Below are 23,424 nucleotides of genomic sequence, written 5' to 3' on the forward strand. Positions count from 1 at the left end.
GGAAACTCATCATTTAAGGAATATCCTGTTTTTAAAAAAAAGTTATCATCTATGATAGGCCGCTATGCAGCATTCAGTATTAAATCAGAAACCTGTTTTTTTTTTTTTTGCCAGGCATCAGCTGCGTGGTGTAGTGGAGGAAAGATAAGCCAAAGCCTCCGGACACTTGATAAATGAGACCTCTTCATTTTATATGTGTTTGGTCTGCTGCAGACTAATTTGGAATGGTAAACAGACAAAGCAGACGTAGATAAATTGAGGACCATTTCGGTGATTACAGACTCAGTAATTATATTGGCGACAGACATTTATCTTTGTCTCATCTGTCGAAAGCGGAATGAATTCCACCCTGTGTTCCCCAACATCCTCTATAAATTTCACCCGTAATTGTTTTACCTCCAATTAGCCTTTTACCCGCACACCACATCAATCCTTTGGCAATGCAACATAATCATGTTAGAAACCGCATGAGGAAGTAATGCCGAAAATGATGTTGGCTTTTGTGCGAGCGTGCCTCTGTACAAAATAGCCAAATTATACAGCGTTTTTAATGGATGAGAGAACACAATGGTGGTTGATTACAATAGAGAGTCCAATTTCAAGCATCTGCTCGACCAAAACTGCCTCATGTCTAGTATATTCTCTTATTTTAGTGTCCGTAAACATGACACCATTTTTAACCGAATATTGGAAAGTTTTTTATGTGATTTGGCTGTTCGATTATAAGACAATGGCATTTTGGTGTCTTTAAAACGCAACATTTGAAGATGACTTTATGAAAATGATGCTTTGTCTCATCAACTAGCTTTAGACCCCCTTTAAAGGAACCAACCAAGGCAATAAATTGTTACGATTTTAGTTGTTTTATGATAGCCTATATATTTGTTTTGTCAGTTCGCAGTAGTTTTTCGTTAAGTATGAATCCACCGAACAGAGACCGGCATTGATATTGTATGGACTAAGTCGTCTTGCTGTCTCTTTGTGTTTGAACCCACATCATTGGCAGTTCTCCAGCTCTCTGCATTAAAAGCTGCCTCACAGACATACTGCACAGCCAGTATCACCACCTCCAGCTAACCCAAGGGCAGCCTGAGCGCAGGACCACACAATCACATTTCGCTCACAGACACTTTGATTCATGTTATTTGCCTGTGTTTGGGCAATGTTCTTGTGAATGATGTCTCTGTGTGTGTCTGACATCCCTCAGCATCAATCTGCATTATTATTGCGATACCTGAAAGACAGGAATGTTTGGATACATTGTATAAAATGTATAGAGTATTCATAACCATAACCATAATGCTGTCTGATTGGCCTGCAGGTGTGGCTTTCTCTCTCCTGACGCGTCACCACGGCCCTCACCTGTGTGCTCCACTGTTTCTCTTGCGAGTCGTCCTGGGCTGACCGGCCCTTCCTGCTCCGGCCCCGCGCCGTCTCTCCTGCTGCGGTCACAATGACGCGCTCCAAAACATTTCAGGCGTACCTGCCCAACTGCCATCGCACCTACAGCTGCATTCACTGCCGAGCGCACTTGGCCAACCACGATGAGCTCATCTCTAAGGTACTTTGAGATTAAGTCAAAGATAATGGATATCACAAGATTGAGCACTACTATCAGTGTTTGAGAAAGTTACTTTTAAAAGTAATGCATTACAATATTAAGTTACTCCCCAAAAAAGTAACTAATTGCGTTACTTAGTTACTTTTCAGGGAAAGTAATGCTTGCGTTACTTTTAAGTTACTTTTTCTTACTTGGCTGAGGCTTGATTTCTTTCAGGCCTTGCAGGTGTTTTTTATGATCAAGCTCTGGCCCCCCATCTCCGTTTCTGACTCAAACTGTTCCCGCTCAGGTGCACAGTGCGCGTAATTCTACGTTAATATGTTTATTCAATTCAATTTTATTTAAATAGCGCTTTTCACAATTGTTAATTGTTGCAAAGCAGCTTTACATGAATAGATGTAGAGGAGAACACAGAAAATCAATAGATAATATAAGAAGTAGAATATAGCGGCTAAGGTTAAACCATACAAGCAAGCGTATTAATAATGTCACGTATACAGCAAAGTGCTAAGTTGAGCCAAAGTTGGCTGATGCTCCCTGAGACGAAAAAACCCCTAGGAGAAAACCCGGTGGGAAAAACTCCTAGAAGGACAAAAAACCCTTGGGAGAAATTAATATATATTTATTTATACGGTAGGGATAGGAAGCGGGTAAGCGGATTAAATGGGTTCAGCCGGTGGTCGTTGGTCACGCATCGGCTGGGCATCACATTGAAGGACAGCCAGTAGATCAGTGGTGCGATGACCTTCACAGCTACAGGAACTGGGTCTGTTTGTCTCATTGTCCTCGGGGTCGAGGACGAGAGAGGGAGACAAAAACAGAGTTCTATTAGCGTAGGGGCCGTTCGCATGTAATGCAAGTGTCATACATTATAATGGTTTAATTCAGCTCGGTTCCACACAGGCTAACTATTGCGGCAATAGTATATTACCCATATGAGGTATGTGAGTGCTTTGTTTTAGACAAAATAACTACTGCTGGAAAAGTACATTTACTGGACATTTAATTTAATTCAGTACATTATTTTATTTTTAAATTGAATTAATTAAACTGAAAAGTAACTTGCATAACTATTTTAAAAAAGTAAGTCAAATATTAATGTGTACATTTATAAAGTAATGCGTTACTTTACCCGTTACTTCAGAAAAGTAATATTTTTACATAACGCATGTTACTTGTAATGCGTTTCCCCAACATTAAACTACTATTACTATGAATAGGGGACATTGCTTAATATGGCCACTCTGGCGATGAAAGTCCCGCCTTACAGTTAACAACCATCAGTCGCTAAAGACCAAGCCACTGTAAACTTCTGTCACCACAATGGAAGGTCTGCCTCTCCCCACATTCGATTGGACAATGGAAAAACTGGAACGTCATGCGTTTTTTGACTTTTTTCAAATTCAGGTGCCCAGAGCGCCCCTGCAAATATGCATGGCGCAGCAGGCAGCAAAACGCATAAATGCACACATAACGCTCACTGCCCATAGAAAACAATTCAAAGAAATTGCCTTCTGCCATAAATGCATTCTGTGTATCCGCCTCTAATGGTGCCACTTCCCTATATTTATATATTATATTTATATTCATGCATTTGACAGATGCTTTTATTCAAAGCAGTTTTATCAGTGCATTAAAAGGCATACATTTTACCAATGCAATGCTCTACCATGACCTTCGAACGCAATGCTCTACCACTGAGCTATACAGGAGCATTTCCCTAAAGGGTCTTTGTCTCTGTTAACGTTGTTTCTTCTTACATCTTATGTGTATTCTGTACTGATGGATGAACAGTGGTGTTGATATTGTAATGTATTTACAATACCAGAGCTGTTTTCTTGGCTTATTTGGAAGGCTAATTCCTCTCTTGTTCCCTTTGGAATTTCGAATGGGTGTTTAAAAGCGGTCTGTGATTTGTGAGTAAAATAAGCTGTGTCGTCTGTGATTTACATTACTTGAAGAGACTTTTATGTTTTTTATGCTTTATGTCATACAGCATACATAACCCACAGTCGTACCTCAAATGTGACATTTCAAACCTTTTTTGCTTGAAAAACCCAAGTTCCTACATAATGACTATAACAGTCAAGCACAGTTTTGGTTTAAGTTCTTGTATAGCAACTGTAACCAACACGTAACTGTTTCAAATTTCACTTTTGATTTCCTTAACATTTACAAAATGAGAAAGCATTCGCACAATGTTAACCACAGGCATTATGTTACAAAAACACTTCATGTACTAAAAACTGCCTGTTTTTCTAGGGTTTAGAACTATATAAATCTTGATTCATCGATTCCTCAAGACCACTGGTCCTCTTTCAGTGATGCTTCTGGACTAAAGTGTGATTTATACTTAGGCGCAGGACCTAGGCTGTAGCCTTTATGCCTTAGGCTACACGTCAGTTTTCATTTATACTTCTGCGTCATTGTTCACAGTTCTAGAAGGTCAATCAAAGCGCTTGCACTTTAAGAAGTGAAAGGTAGACAACTTAGTGACAAATTTAAAAATTACTTTCAATTGGTAGCACCTAAAAAATGCAAGCTTTAAAAAAACGTCAAGGTGGATTAAGGAAGCGTGCACACCAAAGCTTTTATGCCGACGGCCGGCGTATGTTTTCAATTGTTTCCAATGGATGCGTTTTGTTTCTCAAAAAACTCAACAGCTGGCGTTTTTTCCCGCACTGAAAGCCAGTGCTAGGCAGTTTTTCCGCGCAGAGAGTTGAAAAATATTCAACTTTGGGTGAAAAGCTCAGCTCCTCAATCTCAGTTCTCACACAGGAGGGGCAGGACCAATATCACAACAACCAACCAGCACATATTTCAACAACTGATAAACAAAGCGCTCAGCTGAAGAAAGCTGGCAGTCGGCTGAAAAGTTTTCAGCCACCTAAAAAAGCTTTGGTGTGCACAGCCCCTAATTAAAAAAATGTAGGTGTTACCAATTGAAGTAATTTTTCAAGTTAAACTAAATTTCAGTTTTATCATTGTGTGGCCCCCGTAAAATTGATGCATTGTTACATTTTTGGAGAGGTGCGTGTCAGGATACACCGCAGGCCACGACGTAGGGTACACGTAAATGCGTAGGCTACGCCGTCCACTTGACGCAGAAGTATAAATTGGACTTAAAGCCCTATCCCAACATTTCGGGCCCGATGGCCACTCCATCACAGGGACCTCAACATCTCTATTACAATTACCTATTACCATTTGCCTTTAATGACACATAATATTACCTACATTATCTACCTGTATTATTTGCACAAAGACAGCTGCCATTGCACACTTGCCAATTATGTGTTAGCGAAATTTAAAATGTGCATCCAGCATTGATCAAAGCTCTGTATATTGATGTCGTAAGATGAACATTTTGTTTGTATAATCTGTATGTAAGAAGCAGTTGGGCATGCAGAATGTGGGTCAGTAAGGCACTTACAGGACATACATGCCACACAGTCAAGGATCAAGAGATTTTTACAGTAATCATGTCTCTGTGGTCAGAAATTAGGACACTGTGATATACCCACAGTCCAAAAGTCAAGGTTTTGGCTGAATGATTTCTTGATTGAGGGTTTTGATAGACTGTGTATGTATGCCATGGGTGTTTACAGATGTATGTACAGATTCAAAATGCTCCATTAAGTAGATGCAAAATAAACACAGTGATAAGCGGCATTAATAAATAACATTTCCCATAACAAGTCCCTTGAATACTGCAGGCAGTGTTGAGGATGAAGATTTCAATTATTATAAATGGAAATGGAAGTTCAGTACAATAGGAGGCTTGTGTTTTAGATTCAATCTTTGAATGTTTTTCAAAGAAACATATCCAGCATTTATCCAGAGACGTTTAGTCACATACTGGCTTCTGATCAAAGAAGGAAAATGTGTATGTATTATAAATGGAGCATTACTTGAATGCATAGATATATTTTGGTTCCAACAAGGTCTGGTAGATTATTTAACCGTAAGGACAAGAAAGCCTTTATTGCTATGCTGTTCGTTGGAGTTCGGCCAAAATGAAACCACCCTAATGATCTTTTGATCCACGCACATATAGTCTGCTTTCAAACACCCATAATCACAGCCGTGCCTCTGTTTCACATCATTCATGGCAAACCCAATGTGCCAAGGCCCTGAATAGAGACGGGAAAAAGATTGCCTGATATACATGTAGTCATATTACGAAATGAATTCAATTACTCTGACTTAAATTGGTACAACGTATTTAAATGCATGCTCATTTTTGGCAGTAATTTATTTTTCCAGAGCAATAATCTTTTTCTCCTTTTTTTCCTTTGCAGTCTTTTCAAGGGAGCCAAGGCAGGGCCTACCTCTTCAATTCAGTGTAAGTCTTATAGATTGCCTTTTACTTATCACAAAGTGACCCATTTGGTGTCATTTGAATAACAATGTTGATAGTCATGTATGTGTAATGCACATATTGTATTTATACCAGGGGGCTGTTGAATGCTCCACATGTATGCATTATTTTTTGATAAACGCACACCTAACCTGTCAAATATCTTAAAATAACCACCAGAGCAATGTCTGTGGTAACCGTGGTATAAGCGAAATAATTGACTTTGGTCCTTTAAATTATTTTCGAATAATTAAACGGCCCGTCATCAATTATTCCTTACATATAAACTAAAATTATAACACATAACATCATTTTTTCTCAATCAGGGTGAATGTAGGGTGTGGTCCAGCAGAGGAGAGGGTCCTTCTGACAGGTCTTCATGCTGTGGCCGATATCTACTGTGAGAATTGTAAAACCACACTGGGCTGGAAATATGTAAGTTATCATACCAGATACATAGACAAACACACTAGGAAAAAGGACACAAAAACGTTCATACCTCGTATAGAGACTCGCAGAGAGAGAGAGATACTTTATCTAAGTGGCACACCCGCATGACCTGCATACCACTTTACTAATCTACCCCTGACAACATCTGTGCACCTTCTGTTTTTCTAGACAAAACACAATTATTTCAATCTAGGGGATTTTCTTTTTGTTACAAATCAAAACTTGGCAGCAGACTGCTAACTGAAATACAAATAAGTGAATTATTCCACTGGATGAAAGCAAGTCAGATCTCGCATTACACAGAATTACAGGTGGTTTGCATAAGCATTCAATTGAAGCCCAAATGCGTGACCTAACACTGAATCAGCCGTTTTGTGAGTAGACAAAAACTATTTGCTTTCTGTTTTTAAAGGGATAGTTTACCCCAGAATGAAAATTTTATCATAAATTATTTACCATTGTGTCGTTCTAAACCCCCAAGTCTTTCGATTGTCTTTGGAAAACATTTTTAGATAGACAGGGAGGCTTGTGGCTGTCCCGTAGACTGATATTTAGCCAACACTATTCAAGACCAGAAAAGAATGAAAGACATTGCCAAGCATGTACCATCAGTGGTTTAATAAGAATATTGTGAAGCGACGGGAACACTTTTGTGCACAAAAAAACAAACTAAACATCTTTATTCAACTATTTTGTTTTCGTTGTTCGCATCAGTGGGTCAGTTAGAATGTGTGGGCCAGTTTTGTTGTGTTATTCTCAGACATTTTCGCCAAGTTGTTTTTTAAACTCACAGCGTGCGTCTCCCTCAGACTGCAAACAAAGCTCGGGCGCATAAAGAAAAGCTGAGGGGCACCAGATAACACGTCAGCCGCATCATACGTCACTGCAGTCATGTGACTTCAAGCTACCGTTCTTTAAAGCTTTGATTGTGTTCACAGTGCGCAATATAACATGTGTTCATGTTTCACGTGTAAAAAAACACAGAATTTTTCACACAATTTACTTATCTGTATAGCTCTGTTTTCACTGTCCTAAAAACGGGCTGATGTCTTCCTTGTTCTGTGAAGTTCTGATTGTGTAGTTTGTGTAGTGTGTTGTGATTCGATAGCAGCTTAACTTGCCATTAGCTTAGCTGGCGACTGACGTATTCCTGACAAATTCTGTCAAAGAAAATATCGCGTGCCAGTGAACTTTGAGCTTTATCGTTTTACAGGTATTATTTATGCTATTATAGCAACATTACATTGAATCAGAAAGAACGTGACCTTTCAGTATCGTGCACGCGGTTAACAACAGAACCGGAAAAGAAGACAATGCTGAATAAAGTCGTATTTTTTTGTTATTTTTGGACCAAAATGTATTTTCGATGCTTCAACACATTCTGACTGACCCACTGATGTCACATGAACTACTTTGATGATCTTTTTATTACTTTTCTGGACATGGACAGTATACCGTACATAGATTTTCAATGAAGGGTCAGCAAGCTCTCGGACGGAGGTCTTACGATTTTGGAACGACATGATTAATGACATTATTTTCATTTTTGGGTGAACTATCCCTTTAATTCTGAAGACAATCGAAGGATTTGCTCATTTGTAACAGGGCTAAGTGATTTATAATAAAATGTTCATTCTGGAGTAAACTATCCCTTTAAATTTGTATTTGAATTTTTGTTTGTTATGAGCCATTCTGGAAATGAAATGATGTATGCTAGATCTGTAGCTCAACTGGTTAAGGGTTGCGTTAGCAGCGCAAAAGGTCACAGGTTTGAACCCCAGGAAACACACATACTGATAAAACGTATAGCTTGTAATTCACACGCTACGGCTGCAACACATGCTCCGGTCTTGCATAAACATAATTGGCTGGCTCACAGTAGGTTACTCGCATAAGGCTATCTAATGGGCTGACGCACGCCAGTAATGCGACGTTGATGAATCCACAATTCAGTTTGGCAATGCGTGACGTCACCCATTAAAAGTAAATGAGAAGCGTTAGGGATTTCGCCTTGTGTGAATGTACCGTAAGTCACTTCGGATAAAAGCATCTGGCAAATGCATGAATGTAAATGTAATGTAGATTCAGAAAAGCTGACACTTTATAGCCCATGTATAGTTAAACATTTGTAATACTGCTTTTTAAACGCTCACCAACTGTCCATCACATTTAGATTTCTCAAAACTTCTAACTTCTACCAATGGCACTACCGATGTTTTCCTAACTCTCTCTTTCTGTTCTTCTTTACATTAGGAGCATGCCTTCGAGAGCAGTCAGAAGTACAAGGAGGGCAAATTTATCATCGAGCTGGCCCACATGATCAAGGACAACGGGTGGGACTGAAGACATCCCCACGGATGGCGTACTGGAAAGCGATGTACAGCATATGAATAAATAGTTTCATGATCTGGCTGTAACTTTCTCCCTGGAAATCTATCTGGCACACAGCTAAACCTTGACAGTACAAGGTTTATAGCAGCACCACACCACCCGAATGTAACACGCGTGTGTGACTGAACGAATGTGTGCCGGCTAGACACCAAGTGTGTGCATATACTATGTATTTTTTAAGACAGTGGGTGTGTATGCTCCTCTGGCCAAGGTCTTTGAGACGTTGCGGTTTGTCTCATACTCAGGTTTGAACTAAAATGGCTGGATCCATGGAGAACGAGGGTGAAAGACAAACCCATTAAAGCCTGGAGTATAGTTCAGTCGAACGCACAGCCTTGCAAAGCATAGTTTATTTGACTCGTACGTGGACACAGATGTTGCGACAAATTGCGATATCTATCCTGGGTTACATACTCCTGTGCATGCACGACGACGGTGCACGTACAGTACGCGAGTACTATTCTGATGAAGAAATAAGCGGCATGCGCCACTGTACGCTGACCCAGAATTATAAACTGAACTATACTTTAGGCTTTAGCACAGCACCTTTACTTCATTAGTGTTTGTTGTAAACGTGGCAAGAAATAGGACGATCCATTTCTTGCCTCTTTACCTAGTGTTTGCTTTTTGTGTCTTCATTTCTTTCTTTTCTTTTCCTTGCATGTTTATTTATATTTATATTTATTGGTCTGTTTATTTTGACATGCTGTTTTGTTGTAGGAATGTTACACCTACAGTATGGTAACAGTAGTGGATGTAGCAATGTTTTCTACATTTCCTTTCCAGATTGTATTGAGTATCTTTTTAAATGTGTTTGGTGATTATAGGGTAAATGACGCATTTATATGCCATTTATAGGGCACAGGTCATAAATATGTGAGTCTTTAGCCCGACCCAGCTGTAAGGATTGAAAGGGAACTGAGCCTGTTTTATAGTGATGTCCCCTTTGGTCTCATTAGTTCCCGCCATCTAACTCCAAATCACAGAAAGTGGTATACCAGACTTTCTTGCCACGTGTTAGCGATTGACAGCTTATGTGCCAATGAGTGAGGTAATTCAGCAAGGGCTTATTTTAAAAAGCCTTGGCACAACCAAAGACCTTCATCAAGCATACGCTGACCAAACTGAGTTTGATTTGCTGTCTTAGTCGTGGTGTTGTGTCAACTCTGTCGTTTGGTTCGGTTGTGTTGTCTTGTGTGAATCAAAAGTGACTTTAGCGTTAGTCTTTTTTTTAAGTGTGTATTTATGATTATGGATAATTATTGTTTAGCACAAGATCTTACTTCTGTGTGTGTATTGTTTGTGCGCCACCTATTTCAACTTTTTTTAAGGAAAAGTTTGAGTAATTTTGAATCAGAATATTTAATCTGATATCAATAAAGTTGTCATTTTTTTATGTCTTTTGGCAGTTGTTTTGTATGTTTTACAACCAAATACTAGAGTATACAATGAGTACTCCAAAATAAGCATAAAAAAAGGTGATTCGAACCCAGTAAATGTTTTGGTGAACTAAAGGTTTCTGAGAAATGTGAATTTGGAAAGCACAGGTCAAATATTCCGTTTGGATAACATAGGCGGTAAGTTAAGTCTGTTAAGAACTAGTCTGACCAACTGAGCAATTAGTTAGGGCTAATCAGTCTTTCTTTTTAAAATAAGATAGTTTTACATATTTTTTAAACAGAAAAAAAACTATTTGTAAGACTAGTTATGCAACCAGCCACTGTTTATTTGGTTCTGATATTTGAATACTTATTCTGCATAAGTGTGTGTGGGTTTATGTGAAAAAAAGAGCGGAGACTTTGGGTGGAAAACATTGTTTAAAGAAGCAGATGGTGGGCAAACTCATAACCATGATACTAGGAGCAGCCATGTGAGTGACTCATATTGTGTTTCTCTCCTGGTGGTGCTAATGCCATGAATCTATTGTTTTAGTTAAGATCCCAGTGGGAATTGACACCCAGTGATCTTTTGCGACAACACTACATATTCATGAGAGCTTTCTTTCAAAACACATTTTCATTTAGGTTTAAAGTCGCAATGAAAAGTAAAATAAAAAACAGTAATTTGTTTTATTGTGGTATTTTTTACAAATGATTTATCTGTGAGCTTCATTAATTTTTAAAAATTCTTGTGCCCTCATAATCTTTAATCAAAAATGCAAATCTCCTCCCCTCCTAAAAACGATCTCTCTTTACTTCCGGTCAAAATGTTAGGCAGGTGGGCGGGGTCCGGGAGAATATCGCTGCGATTAGCAATTAGCAACACGACCCAACTTCAAATGATCCAATCAGATCTCGATGGACAAATTCAAATCCAGCCCTGCCTTATTTCATTTGAGCGGCCGGTTTTACTTGGATACACGTCACCACGGGGAAAATTAGGCAACTGATACTTCCGTTTCATGGCGACTTTAAGAGAGCCTGCAGGTTCCTGATTTTGCTTGGCTTTTTTATTCTGTTTTTTTTGTATTCTAATAAGCAGTGGCGGCCGGTGACCAATTTTTTCGAGGGCGCTTGATGCGAAGTTCGTCACAACATATAGCCAGTCATTCCCTTTTTCAAAATGTATTCTGCGCATCGAAAGATCCTGTGTGTCAAAATAAGTGCCTGCTGCAGACGCGTCTAAAGGGTTTATGATAAAAAAGACGCTCGTATTTCCCAGATATTCGCATAATCTCATGCGTAATCAGAGTTTACTGTTACACTGTGTTGCGTGTATTTTGTGAACGTGAGCGTCTCTTTTATCATAAACGATTTTGACGTGTGTGCAGCAGGCACTTATTTTGTCAAAACACGTGATGGTTCACATGACGCAACAAACAAATATTTTGAAAATGCAAACAACACACATTCTTTGAATTAGCGCCCCTCGGATGAGCAGTCACGAGCCGCCACTGCTAATAAGAGAATGGAAAATAATTATATATGGTCACTACCATCGCGAAAACAACAAATCTAATAGTAGCATGGTGGCCTAAGACTTTTGCACAGTAACCTCTTACATGCATTTAGGCATTTAGCAGACGCTTTTATCCAAAGCATCTTACTAAGATTAGGAGACAATAAAGTGATTTGTCTTAAGGAGGCAATAGTACAGAAGTGTCTTGCTTGCCCTCTCCCAAAAGCTGCCAGAAGTGTGGCTGCACTTAGCCACACTATACTAAACCTCTTACTAGCCAAACCAACAGTGTCTAAAAATAAGAGTGATAGCAATGTTTGTGTGTGAGAGAGATGGAGAGATCCCAGAAAACCAGCTCTTTTGAAGAATTCATCTTACCCAAAGCAAGCCACCATGACCAAAAACTACACCATACGCTGTAATTAAATATATTATAAAGAGCTTAGATGCAAATCCCTATAAGTGCGTCTGAAATGCTTTCTTGTAAATTTCTTGTTTTTATCAGACTTTTGATGGATTCTGCCAATAATCTGGTATGTCTGAATTGCCTGAGGCTGAGATTAAGCAGTTTTAAGGGAAATTATTTGATGAAGCAAGATGCTAATAATCCGAGTGGTTAATATCATTATCTCATATTTGACAGAGATGACATTTAGAGGCTTTGCCTCTGAGCTCCTCATATATTTTATGTCTACTTATTTGAACTAGTATCTGATTCATTGGCAAAAAAACTTTAATTTCCCAGCATGTACAGCTGGTTCCACAGAGACTTATCTGTCTGATTGCTATACACGCAGTCCAATAACTATATATGAACACTTTTTAAACCATTTTTGCCACTTGTTACCCTTATGTGTGGTCCGGGATGTTTTCATCCACTAGGGTTTTTATTAAGTCTTAATTTGGCCACAACTTTTCCTGTGCTTCAGCAAATGGAATAATTTTTGGTGACACATATTTTGAGAAAATGCTTTGAATTTTTTTCAAAAACTCAAAAATACACCTTGAAAAACTTACTATACCCTTTCCTGTTGTTCGTGGATGAAAAATCCACTAAATTAAACGACTGTAAAAATGTATCAGATGAATATTTTTTTGCATAAATCTGTTAAGCAACAGCCAGAAATTGAGCTGTTTTTTGCACAGGCCTACTAAAGGGTTAATGGTGCCACATGGTGATCAACAGTAAAATGAAAGATTTTACTCAAAAGAAAAAAAAACCATCAACAATCAAGAATGCATAATAAAAAGGTGTCATGGCTCTGCAATCAAAAATTTTGTTATAGTTATAATGGAAGTCAATGGGGCAAAAACAGCCAAAAACAATGAATGAGGGAGAAAAAATGTAATCTGATGTGGCACAAAAACTAAAAATGCATCAAAACCAATGTTTTTATTAATATTTGACATGCCCAAGACTGTGAAAAAGGTTTTAAAAAAAAGTTAGTCCACAATCACTTTTTATATTGAAAATCTGTAAAAAAAAATTCACAAATCAATAACATCACCTATGAACTTGGCAATTAAAGAGTTAAAATCATGGAGTTTTGTAAAGATTATTAGCTTTGATCAGTACTGAAATCAATTCATAATTTATCACAATACTTTCTTAATATTTATATTTCTACTATGGAAGTCAATGGTTACAATCAGCTGTGTGCTTACCATTATCAATCTATCTGCTTTTGTGTTCATCAAAATAAAAAAGTCATGCAGGTTTAGAGCAACATGAGGGTGAGTAAATGATTACCGAATTTTTTTTTGGGTGAACTATTCCTTTAAACTTAGTGGAACATGTCTATTGTATAATGATGATGATGTCTGGCCTACATATTACAGTTTCGTTTCCTAGTCTGAGACAAAAAAAGGTTAAATCAGGGGGACATGTGAGGTGGGCTACTGTATGTTTAATCAGGAAATCCAAAGACCAAAATCTAGGGGAAGAGGGTTTGTTTGAGGTAATTACATGGCCCTCTCAGTGACAGATGGTTAAGGAGGGGGGCTGGCGAGGAGGTTGATGTTAGTAACATTGCCAAAACTGGTCTGATAGGGCAGGAAATCTAGAGTATTTCTTTTGTTCTCACTATCTAAATGTGTAACATATTGAAATCAAATCAAAAAGGGGGGCATCAACATACATGCACACACCTCATGCAGTAAGTCTCATGTAGATTTGCAGGGCATGATTTTCCAGGATGTATTGGTCCTTGCACTTCACGGTTCAAGCTGGGCCATTAATCTAAGCATGGCCGGGTTAAAACTATTAGACCAGCAGAAGGTCTTCACCATCTGCACTGATTTCATGGCAGAATAAGGCCAATGAAGAGAATTAAAAGAGTGCCTGATTCCTGAATGTACTCTTGCCAGTGTGTGTGTGTGTGTGTGCGTGTGTACGCGCATGATAAGTGTTCAAAGCAATAGCACAAGTCCTTCCCCCTGGCAAACGGCCACACACACATCCTCCTTATGGGGTCCGTCTGAAAGAAACGTCTGAACCATGAATGAAATGGAAATGAGTGTTTTAGGCTTTGGGTAACACACCTGCCCTTTTAAAATGTTAGAGCAGCTGTGTTCCTGTGAACACTAAGCACATATGAATACAGCAACCACCTGCTGTGTGTGGACATTACCCATGCACTTTATTAATCTTAGTAGGTGCCGTGTGTTAACAGAGTGTGAATTGAGATACTAGGTGTCTCACCTTTCCGAGCTTTAGCCGGATCTCATCATGATAACCTAACCAGTGGATTATTGCTGTAGTAAAGTGTTTTATTTTCTTAAATATGCTAAAAAAGCACGACTGTATTCACTTTAAAATCTGATATAGAACTAAAAAATTACAATGGGATTAACTTTAAGTGAGTGAAACTGCTAAACTTGAACGAGCAGCTTGTCCATCAGCTCAATTTTATATAATGTATAATTTTGGGATGAATGTAATGCCATTTAATGTAAGATTTAAGAACTTCCTAAAACAACGTTCAGTTAAACATTACGGGGCGGTTTTCCGGACAGGGATTAGAGTAGACCTAGACTAAAATAAAAGTAAGCATTGTCCAAACTGAAAACAGCTTGCACTGTCATATCTTAAAATACATCAGTGCCTTTTGTTTTGCCTCAAAATGTAATGTTTTTATTAAGGCATGTTTTTTATTATAAGGAATTTATTATAAGGAATTTTTTATTATAAATATATATATATATATAATAATTATAAAATATAATAATTTTTTAAAATTAAACTAAGGCCTTGTCCTGGTTTAAAAAAAATATCTGGCTGTTTCTCAATCCGAAGGCTGCAGCCTCCGGAGTTCGCATTTCTAGGCTGCATACGTCATCAAGACTATCTAACGTCAAAATATTAACAATTATAAAGTTGACTATTATTTTTAGTTAATCGTAAATTGTTGTAATATGCTTATGGCTTGCGAATGTAATGCTTAGTTAACTGGTTAAATAAACCGGCTTGATGACGTATGCAGCCTGCATATGCGACCTCCGCAGGCTGCAGCCTTTGGATTGAAAAACGGCCTCGTTTTTTCAAATGTGATTTGCGCCATCTAGAGGATTTTAAATAATAATTTTAAACAAACATTGGCCGTTTCTCAACCTGAAGGCTGCAGCCGGAGGTAAAATAAAGTATGCTTCTGATTTGTTAAGAAATGTTTCACTGTTATGCATTACTTTTTGATAAACGCACACCTGACCTGTCAAATTTCTGCCTCTGCATTATCCCGCTTATTACACGGCTACTTGCCACATAAGAAAAAAAACTGGACATGAATATGAATTTAAAACATTTTATTGGCATAAAATGATCGTAATACCTTATTAAGATCCTCTGCTTCATACTTGTCTGTCTCCATTTTTTCTGTTTTAGCCAGTCTTTGAGAAGTTTTAATGTCCATTCTGTATTTTTTGTGTGTTGGCTTCGTAGCTGTATTTTGTCAAGTTCAGTCTCACTAAGCTCTCTGTGTCTTGTTGATGTTCGTTCTTCTATCCACTGTTTAAATGTTTTGTTTTTTTCCGTACAGTCATGTTAAAATAAATGTCAAAATGTTGTGGTTGTCCAGTGTTTGTCACAAGATGGCGCCAAACAGTAATCTTTATTGGCGCGGAGCGATTTAAATCGTACAAGTAGTACCGGCTATGCGTTATTACTTTGGAGCGGTTATTATTTGAAAAGAACGAACCTGCAAATGTCTCAACTGACCAATAAGAATCAAGCATTCCAGAGAGCCGTGTAATAATATAAAATAAAACACAAGTTGATTATGATAATATTATTTTACACATTACTGAGGACATTTCGCCCTCAGAAATATTTACATGTCCAAAAAAAAAAAAAACACAAGGCATACTAGACTATAAAATATAGCACTATAGTACACATTTACAAAGTTTACTAATTAGTATATAACTACATATAATTTGCTACAGTTTGTTATAGTAAATAGTAGAGTGTACTATAGCATTGCCTGTGTGTTAATCTTGTGCTTTAAGTTATACAGAAAGACGTGTGAAGTTTCACGTCATCTATTATGTCATAATGCACATGTATCATGCCCTTGTCAACAGAATGTTACAGAAAGATTAATATCCATAACTACAACACAACAAAACATAGGATTTAGTAGATGCACAGCAAATACTTGATCAATCGGGATTGAAGGATCAACCATTCGGTTTCTTGAATATGTCACCTCGAGTCTTCAAGATCCCGCGCGAACGCGTGGAATCATGGGATATCTTTCCTCGGCGGCGCGGTGCCGCCATGTCTCCTGAAGATAAACGGCGGCTAGTCGTTATCTCCGCTGCAGTCTTCTTCCTCTTTTTTCTTTTACTCGTTTTGAGCTTCATACCGGCTTATTTGTACATAGTTTTTATATCCGTCGCGTCTTGCGTCGTTTATTTTCACAAAGCGGAAGAGTTGCAGTTGTTCGAGAGATTAGGCCTCAACCCCCGCCGTGGACTGAGCGTGCCGCCGGCTCTACTGCGCTGGTTACCGGGACGGACTTTGAGCGGAGTCCCGGCCACCGGCAGAAACAAGATATTACGTAAAAGTGATGCGCGAAATTCTTTCGCTTCACCTAGCAATAGACATATTGCAAGCTCGGTTTATAGACGAGACCACCAGACCTTCAGTGACTCCGTGTTTAGTCCTCGGGATATACTCATGGGAAGTTACGTCGCCAAGGCTGAAGAAAGTCCCTCCGCAGCGGTGAGGCCCGCAGGGGGATCGGCGACTTTCATCAACCCCAGACAGCAGCTCCGGGAAAGACTCGCACGGCCTAACCATGCTGTACACACCCCTAACAGAAGACTGTCATTCGGGTAAATTGAACAGTTTGACCTGTCTGCCAACAAGCACGTGTTGTCTCTTATCTCTGTATTACGTCTACATATTTCAGTAGGATGTTATGATTGACCATTGTTCTAAAGTTTTAATGACGCGTAAACATTAGAATTAAATATTTTTTAACATCGGTCATTCTAGCGTTTGCACGTTTTAGTCCTCAGTTGTCCAATTTTCCCTCCATGATTTGAAAATGTGGGAGTTGCTGGCGCTGGTCAGGCGCAGTGCTCCTCCTACACCAGTTTAGATGTTTGACATTGCACGCGCAGGGATGCATAAAGCCTCCCTCGTGGCATACATCAAAGTTTTGACAGCTTTGCAGTTACATCAGTATTGTTTTTTAAAGTAAAGAATAGATGAGAATTGCTTTAAGTACTTACTGTTCATTGTTAGAGGAATCTTTAAATGTTTATGTAATTCTGTTTGGGAATTTTGTGACAGTGCTTTGTTTGTTTATTGGTTACGATTTCCTTTATAGGATTTATTTGCATGTGTTTTACTTTGTGAATATAACTGTTTTTAACTTTTAATGTCATCAGGGAACCTGTGGGCACAGTGAGTCGATTCACCATCACCCCACGCAGACATTACCCCCTTCAGCAGGCCGGGACAAATTACATCGGGGTAATGCCACCTGTCCCATGGGAGGATGGATTGTGTAAGAAGAAGGTCCTAATCAAACCCAACTCCCCAGGGGGATTTCGCAGCCCGGTTACAGTGAAGATCGCTAGACCGGAGCCAACTCGATCCTCATTGTGAGTATCTTGACTCGTTCTAATAGCAATTCTTTGCTTGTGGATGTCTCATTTACATGTCCTATCTCTTTTGCAAGACCTCTTGATAAGACTCCTTAATTAAAGCGATCTTAAATTTTGCACTGTAAAATTATATCGCAACAGGATTGCATTTACAAACATGTTTATGTAATGTTTAAATGTGGTGTTTATCTGTTTGTAGCTTCGATCATCTGAACGCACCAGGGACCGTCACATCCCCAACGATCGGAGCCCAGGCAGACCCCTGCTCCAAAGAGGCTGTTCTGAAGGCGCTCCGGGAGAGCAGGAAGAGGATTGTGAATAATGCAGAGGACAAGACTGCTCTTGGGCAGGAGAGCAAAAGGAGGTACGTCTGTGACCAAAAGCTCTCCAAGATTATCAAAGAAATAATTTGTGTTGTTCTGGAAATCTAAGCATTACATTACATCATATTTTGTAATGTTGTCTTCTCATCAGCCGTCATGACAGTGGTGGAAGCGCTCAATCACCATTTGATGCACTCCTTGAGAATGGAGCTCCTTCTCAGCTTGTGCCAAAGTAGGTCAACATTTGTTTTTTGTTGGTTAAACTAGTAATGCTTTATTGGTTTATGATCACATCATCTTTCAGTATGTAATGCGGTTACATTTTGTCTGTTCTTCAGGCCTGGGAATCTGAAGAGAGGGGTGAATTCTTCTATTTTGGAAGAAACCACTATGAAGAGATCTCGTGCCTCATCCATCAGCTCTGTGAGCGCTGGTCCTGTTCCCAGCGGGGTGCCCGGATGTCCCCGAAACGCTATTCGCAGTTCCTTTAGCTCATCACAGGGTTATCCACCGGTAACGTGCATCTCATTTACTCGCTTGACCTTATCTTAAGAAGGACGTGCTTATGAACTAGTTTGAACTTGCACACAAACCCAAAGGTTATTTCCTCATGTCATGACCTTGCTATGTGTGCGCAAAGTAAAATTGAACCTTGTCGCCTTTCACAGGCTATGTAATGTGCCATTGAAAGTGAATTCAAGGTGCAACATGTCATACTTCTGCTTACTTCTCCTACTTCACTTTTAACTGGTGTTAAAAAAAGGACCTTTAATATAAATAGGGCACTTATAATTAAAATTTTTGTGTGCTTAGATTTTAACCTTAGTGATTTTATTTTGAATTCATTAGTTCATCTATTTATTCATTCTTGTTTTTTATTTTCAGAGGAGGAAAGCATCCAGTCTTAGTCTTTCTCCTCTCACAAGCCCAGGAGGGTCTCCCTCTCAAACTCCAGAGCGAGCTTCGAAGAAAGCGCGGTATGTGCTAACCTATTTCTATTTTACATTTACATTAATGCATTTGGCAGATGCTTTTATCTAATGCGACTTGCAACGTATTACAATGTTTACTTTTTATCAGTACGTGGGTTTTTTGGGATCGAATGCATGACCTTTTGCGCCCCTAACGCAATGCTCTACCACTGAGCTACTTTTAAGAGTTTCTTTTTAAGTTAGGAAGTGTTCATGATCATTGAAAATTTTTAGGTAACAGGTTAAGGTCATCTTAAAGACCTTTTTAGCTGGTTTAGGTGTATTTTGTTTGGGTTGGAGCTAAACTTGGTGGGTTTCTTTTAAGTCTAATTGTATTGTTGATGACATCATTTTTGTGCTTTAGGGAGGATGATGCTACCTCACCGAGTTTAACTTCATTCACGAAAACTGACAAGGAGACCCCTGACCCATCCCCTGCTTCAGGTAAGGAAATATGTATGAAGTTTTTAATATGAAGGTTAAGTTATCATGTTAGGATGCAAATGACAGAGTAAACTTAAGTATTGATTTAATGTATTGATTTTATGAGTTGTTAATAAATGTTTGGTTTGGTTTAAAACACAACACAATTTACATTCATTTGGTTGTGTGTTTAACAGCTAAAATTACTCCAAAATCTGAGGCACCTGTTGCTACATCAACATCAGACTCGGGCGGCAGTGGTAAACGCAGGCGTAAAATCCAACTGATCACCACAAAAAGAGATGATCAAATTTCATTAGTAAGTAACAGAGTTTGTTTTAATGTCATAGTGATGTTGTGTACAGGTGTATTCATTTTTATGTTTTAACCTCATAGCCACCACCTCCCGAACTTGGCTACACCATCACTGTGAAAGATCTGGACATGGAGAAGAAAGCAGCTTTCTCTCAGATACAGAAGGTTTTAGAGGAGCCCAGTAAGTTCTTTTTACTAATGTCAAAACCAGTCAAAATAAGGTGCTTTTGTCTGGAGTCTTGAAACTATTTTAATTTTTACAGAACCAGAGAGCCCAGCTCCTGCTTCCACCACACTTCCCTCTTTTACCTTATCTCTATCCTCAACCTTATCATCTGAGGCGGCGCCTGTCCCAAGGTCAGCTCCCTCTCTGCTTTCACTCTCCACACCTGTACCTGAGACGACACCAACCACTACTGTAACTCCTGCGCTAACCATCGACCTCACCGTCAGTGCACCTAGCGCAGTCAGTACCGTACCCATGACCTTCAACTTGACACCATCCACCACTAGCACCTCAGCTGTCTCCGCCACCAGTATTTCAAACCCTTTGCTGGAGTCGCTTAAAAGCATGAGGAATAATAATTTACTTCTCAGTACTCCTTCATTACTGGGAACTACAACTGCAGGTGTGTCTGACTTTACTATTGGCTTTTTTTTAAGGAAATGTTTATTTTTTGCTGTATTGCTGATACTGTTGGTAATACTCGTAACTAACAACCTTTGTGTGTCTGTCACTTTATATGCAGCTCCAGCAGTGTCTTTTGGGGGTTTTTCTACACCTGCCACTTCCACGATCGCCGGTAGTGGAGTTGTAAAATCCGAATCCGGCTCAACATCTCTGGGATCCTTGTTCTCAACGCCGCCCTCCATGTCACCACCTACCACTAAGCCAGCCACCTCCATGCCCTCTACCTTCGCTCAGATCCTGGCTCAACAATCTTCATCCAGCTCGCCATCTCTAGGAGGAGGAGGCAGCTTATTCGGCCTCATCAAACCTGTGGCCACACCTGCATCTTCAAATGCTACACCTACAGCTGCGGTCGGCCCAACTGCATCAACGAACAGCATTAGCAACCCTTTGATGTCTGGATTTACGCCCATTTTTGGCCCAGCAACTGTGACTCCTGCTTCTACAGCGGCGGAAAAACCCACTCAGCCTGTCTTCAAACCTTTATTTGGCAGCAGCACCACAGGAAGTAGCACTGGTGCTTTTGGCCAGACGACCACATCGATGACATCAACACCTGCTGCTCCGGCCACACAGAACAGCAGTATGTTATTTGGTGGACTAAGCAGTACTCAACCACCGGCGGTGTCCACTTCCTTCGCCGGCCCTCCTCCAGCCACACAAGCCCCTAGCCAGTCTCTCTTTGGTGGCTGGAATGCAACAACCACGTCTGCTCTCTCCGTAAACCCCTCTTTACAATTCGGAGCTGCGCCGACCACAACCGCCACCCCTGCGGCGAGCACCACTACAGCCAGCGCTGGTGGCACCAACTCTGCTTTACAGTTTGGAGCAGCAAAACCTGCACCCGCTCCACAAGCCCAGAGCTCATTCACATTTGGCCAGCTGTCGGCCAACCAGAATTCCACTTCCATGTCGTTCGGTGGGTTCGGCATGACTGCCAATGCCCCCGCCACAACCATGGAAGCAACTACGACGCAAACCGTTTTTGGAAGCTCGACCATGACCACATCGGCCTCGAACTTTCCAGGGGCCACACAGCAGCCTCCTGCTGCCTCAAAGGCTTTTACATTTGGGGGTAATAGTGGAGCATCACCGTTTGGGTTCGGGACGAACGCCAGCACAGCGGCACCTACCTTTGGGACTACCAGTCAGCCTACGTTTGGCGGACCATCATCTGGCTTCCCTTTCGGTAACACCACCACTCCTTCAGCGGCTCCCATCTTTGGGGCTTCAACACAGACTACAGCTCCTCTCCCTGCTCCTGCTCCTACATTTGGTTTTGGAGGGGCTTCGACAGTGCCTCAGAACCCAGCACCAAGTACTCCTGCTCCTCCTGCTTCCGGAGGCTTTAATTTTGGGGGGTCAGTGCCCGGAACGCCATTTGGGACACCTGCACCTGCAACTCAGCCTCAAGGATTTTCGTTTGGGGCTAACAACACAGAGAACAAACCTGCTTTTGGTACGTCCATTTCATTATTGTAATCTGTTTGAGATTCAAGTAATTATTTTTTTAAATGTGGTTATGTTCCTATTGCTCGGTTGCTAAAGCATTGTGTTAGCAATGCAAAGGTTACTGGTTTGATCCCAGTAACCTTTCATACACCCATTGCCTGCGCGCAGTTTGCAATGAAACCAGCGCGAGAAACCATGGAAATGAATGGAGCGCGTCCACCAAAACACAAGGAAGGTGGAATGTGCCCCAGTGTAAATCTCAAGTTTAAATTTGAGCAGTTAACTAGTGTAATAATAGTTACCCAACTTACGCTTGTAAAAGCGACGCAGCAGTCGCACTGACGCATACACACACAAATCCATTTCCGCGCGCGTCTTTGCGTTCATCCACGCACAATCGCATTCAAAAGTCCAGGTGACGCCACGCGATTGAGCAAGCTTATGAAAACAGGGTGAAACTTAAGTAAGTTTCTAAATAATAGTGATGATCTTATTTTGACTCAATCACTATTGGCTTCTGTAGATGGACCTCAGAAACTCACGAAAAGGGAAGCAGATAGCAGAGATGAGTGTAAGGGAGGTAAGACAAACTACATCCTCACCCAGTCAGGTTTCAAACATTAGAGGAAATATCTTAGGGAAACCTATAAGGATTGCATTGTTGCTGAGAAAATCAACACCTTTATGTCTTATACTGTTCTTTATTTTCAGATATGAAACTAATATTTAGTTTACTAATATTAAAAGGTATTGCGGAGGATTTTCTTTTTCCGGGTGGATCATCAAGACTATTGGTCCTCCTAGTTGTCTATCAGGAGTGTTGCGCAATTCCATTTTTTTTTTAAGTGAAGAAGGCGGTTCTTTTCTAAAATTCGAGAAAATCCTCCGCTACACCTTTAACTCTAGGACACTACATAAACGCTTAGCAGTAACTATGACTGAGATTATTTTAGTATAGCAGTTTCTTAAAATCTTGTAAAAATAAGTTATTAATCATTGCTATCATTGTATAATGTTGAAAATATTTGTCATTATTTCCAAACATTTTATGTCATTTATGCCTCCAAACATGTTAATAATGTTAGGTATGATAAAGTTACAAAGTGAGCCAGAAAGGGGGGCTGTAGATGGACCTCGGAAACGCAGGAAAGTTGAAGCAGATAGCAGAGATGAGTGTAAGGGAGGTAAGACAAACTACATCCTCACCCAGTCAGGTCTCAAACATTAGAGGAAATATCTCAGGGAAACCTCTCATCAAGTCTATAGGATAGACCTTTCTCACAACTTCCGTATTTATGACCGGAAATACGCAATCGTCGCGGAAATTTACTTCCTCCGCAGTCAAGGCAATGTAAAAAGCTGTATCTGTTCCATCAATTCCCTGTTGATGGTGAAGTTAGACAGAAGTGGATTCAGGCTATTCGGCGAGACTTATAATGTGTCGTTTTAGTTAACAGTTCAGTAACAGTTAGACT

The 23,424-nt window shown here is 39.9% G+C and overlaps 2 protein-coding genes and 1 non-coding gene across 3 annotated transcripts in view; all 3 read left to right on the forward strand.

Moving 5' to 3' along the window:
- Nucleotides 1-1,427: 1,427 nt before the first annotated feature.
- On the forward strand, nucleotides 1,428-10,162 carry ypel2a (yippee-like 2a). The gene is made up of 4 exons (XM_065260520.1): nucleotides 1,428-1,561; nucleotides 5,863-5,906; nucleotides 6,248-6,356; nucleotides 8,625-10,162. The coding sequence occupies exons 1-4, from the start codon at nucleotides 1,454-1,456 to the stop codon at nucleotides 8,712-8,714; spliced, it is 351 nt and encodes a 116-aa protein (XP_065116592.1). The 5' UTR covers nucleotides 1,428-1,453; the 3' UTR covers nucleotides 8,715-10,162.
- Nucleotides 10,163-16,009: 5,847 nt separating this feature from the next.
- The window catches only part of pom121 (POM121 transmembrane nucleoporin), a 14,444-nt gene continuing 7,029 nt past the window's right edge, over nucleotides 16,010-23,424 (forward strand). Inside the window, exons 1-11 of the mRNA XM_065260515.2 lie at nucleotides 16,010-16,994; nucleotides 17,556-17,771; nucleotides 17,974-18,138; nucleotides 18,249-18,329; nucleotides 18,436-18,610; nucleotides 18,983-19,074; nucleotides 19,433-19,512; nucleotides 19,689-19,810; nucleotides 19,888-19,987; nucleotides 20,070-20,435; nucleotides 20,556-21,956. Coding sequence (XP_065116587.2) covers nucleotides 16,357-16,994; nucleotides 17,556-17,771; nucleotides 17,974-18,138; nucleotides 18,249-18,329; nucleotides 18,436-18,610; nucleotides 18,983-19,074; nucleotides 19,433-19,512; nucleotides 19,689-19,810; nucleotides 19,888-19,987; nucleotides 20,070-20,435; nucleotides 20,556-21,956 — 3,436 coding nt within the window. The 5' untranslated portion in view covers nucleotides 16,010-16,356. The remainder of the gene's footprint in view (nucleotides 16,995-17,555; nucleotides 17,772-17,973; nucleotides 18,139-18,248; nucleotides 18,330-18,435; nucleotides 18,611-18,982; nucleotides 19,075-19,432; nucleotides 19,513-19,688; nucleotides 19,811-19,887; nucleotides 19,988-20,069; nucleotides 20,436-20,555; nucleotides 21,957-23,424) is intronic.
- LOC135747040 (small nucleolar RNA SNORA68) lies at nucleotides 18,678-18,809 on the forward strand. Its single transcript, XR_010531659.1, has one exon. It is a non-coding gene; the product is annotated as a small nucleolar RNA SNORA68 (small nucleolar RNA).

The sequence above is a fragment of the Paramisgurnus dabryanus genome, chromosome 10, assembly GCF_030506205.2.
Source record: "Paramisgurnus dabryanus chromosome 10, PD_genome_1.1, whole genome shotgun sequence".
Lineage (NCBI taxonomy): Eukaryota > Metazoa > Chordata > Actinopteri > Cypriniformes > Cobitidae > Paramisgurnus > Paramisgurnus dabryanus.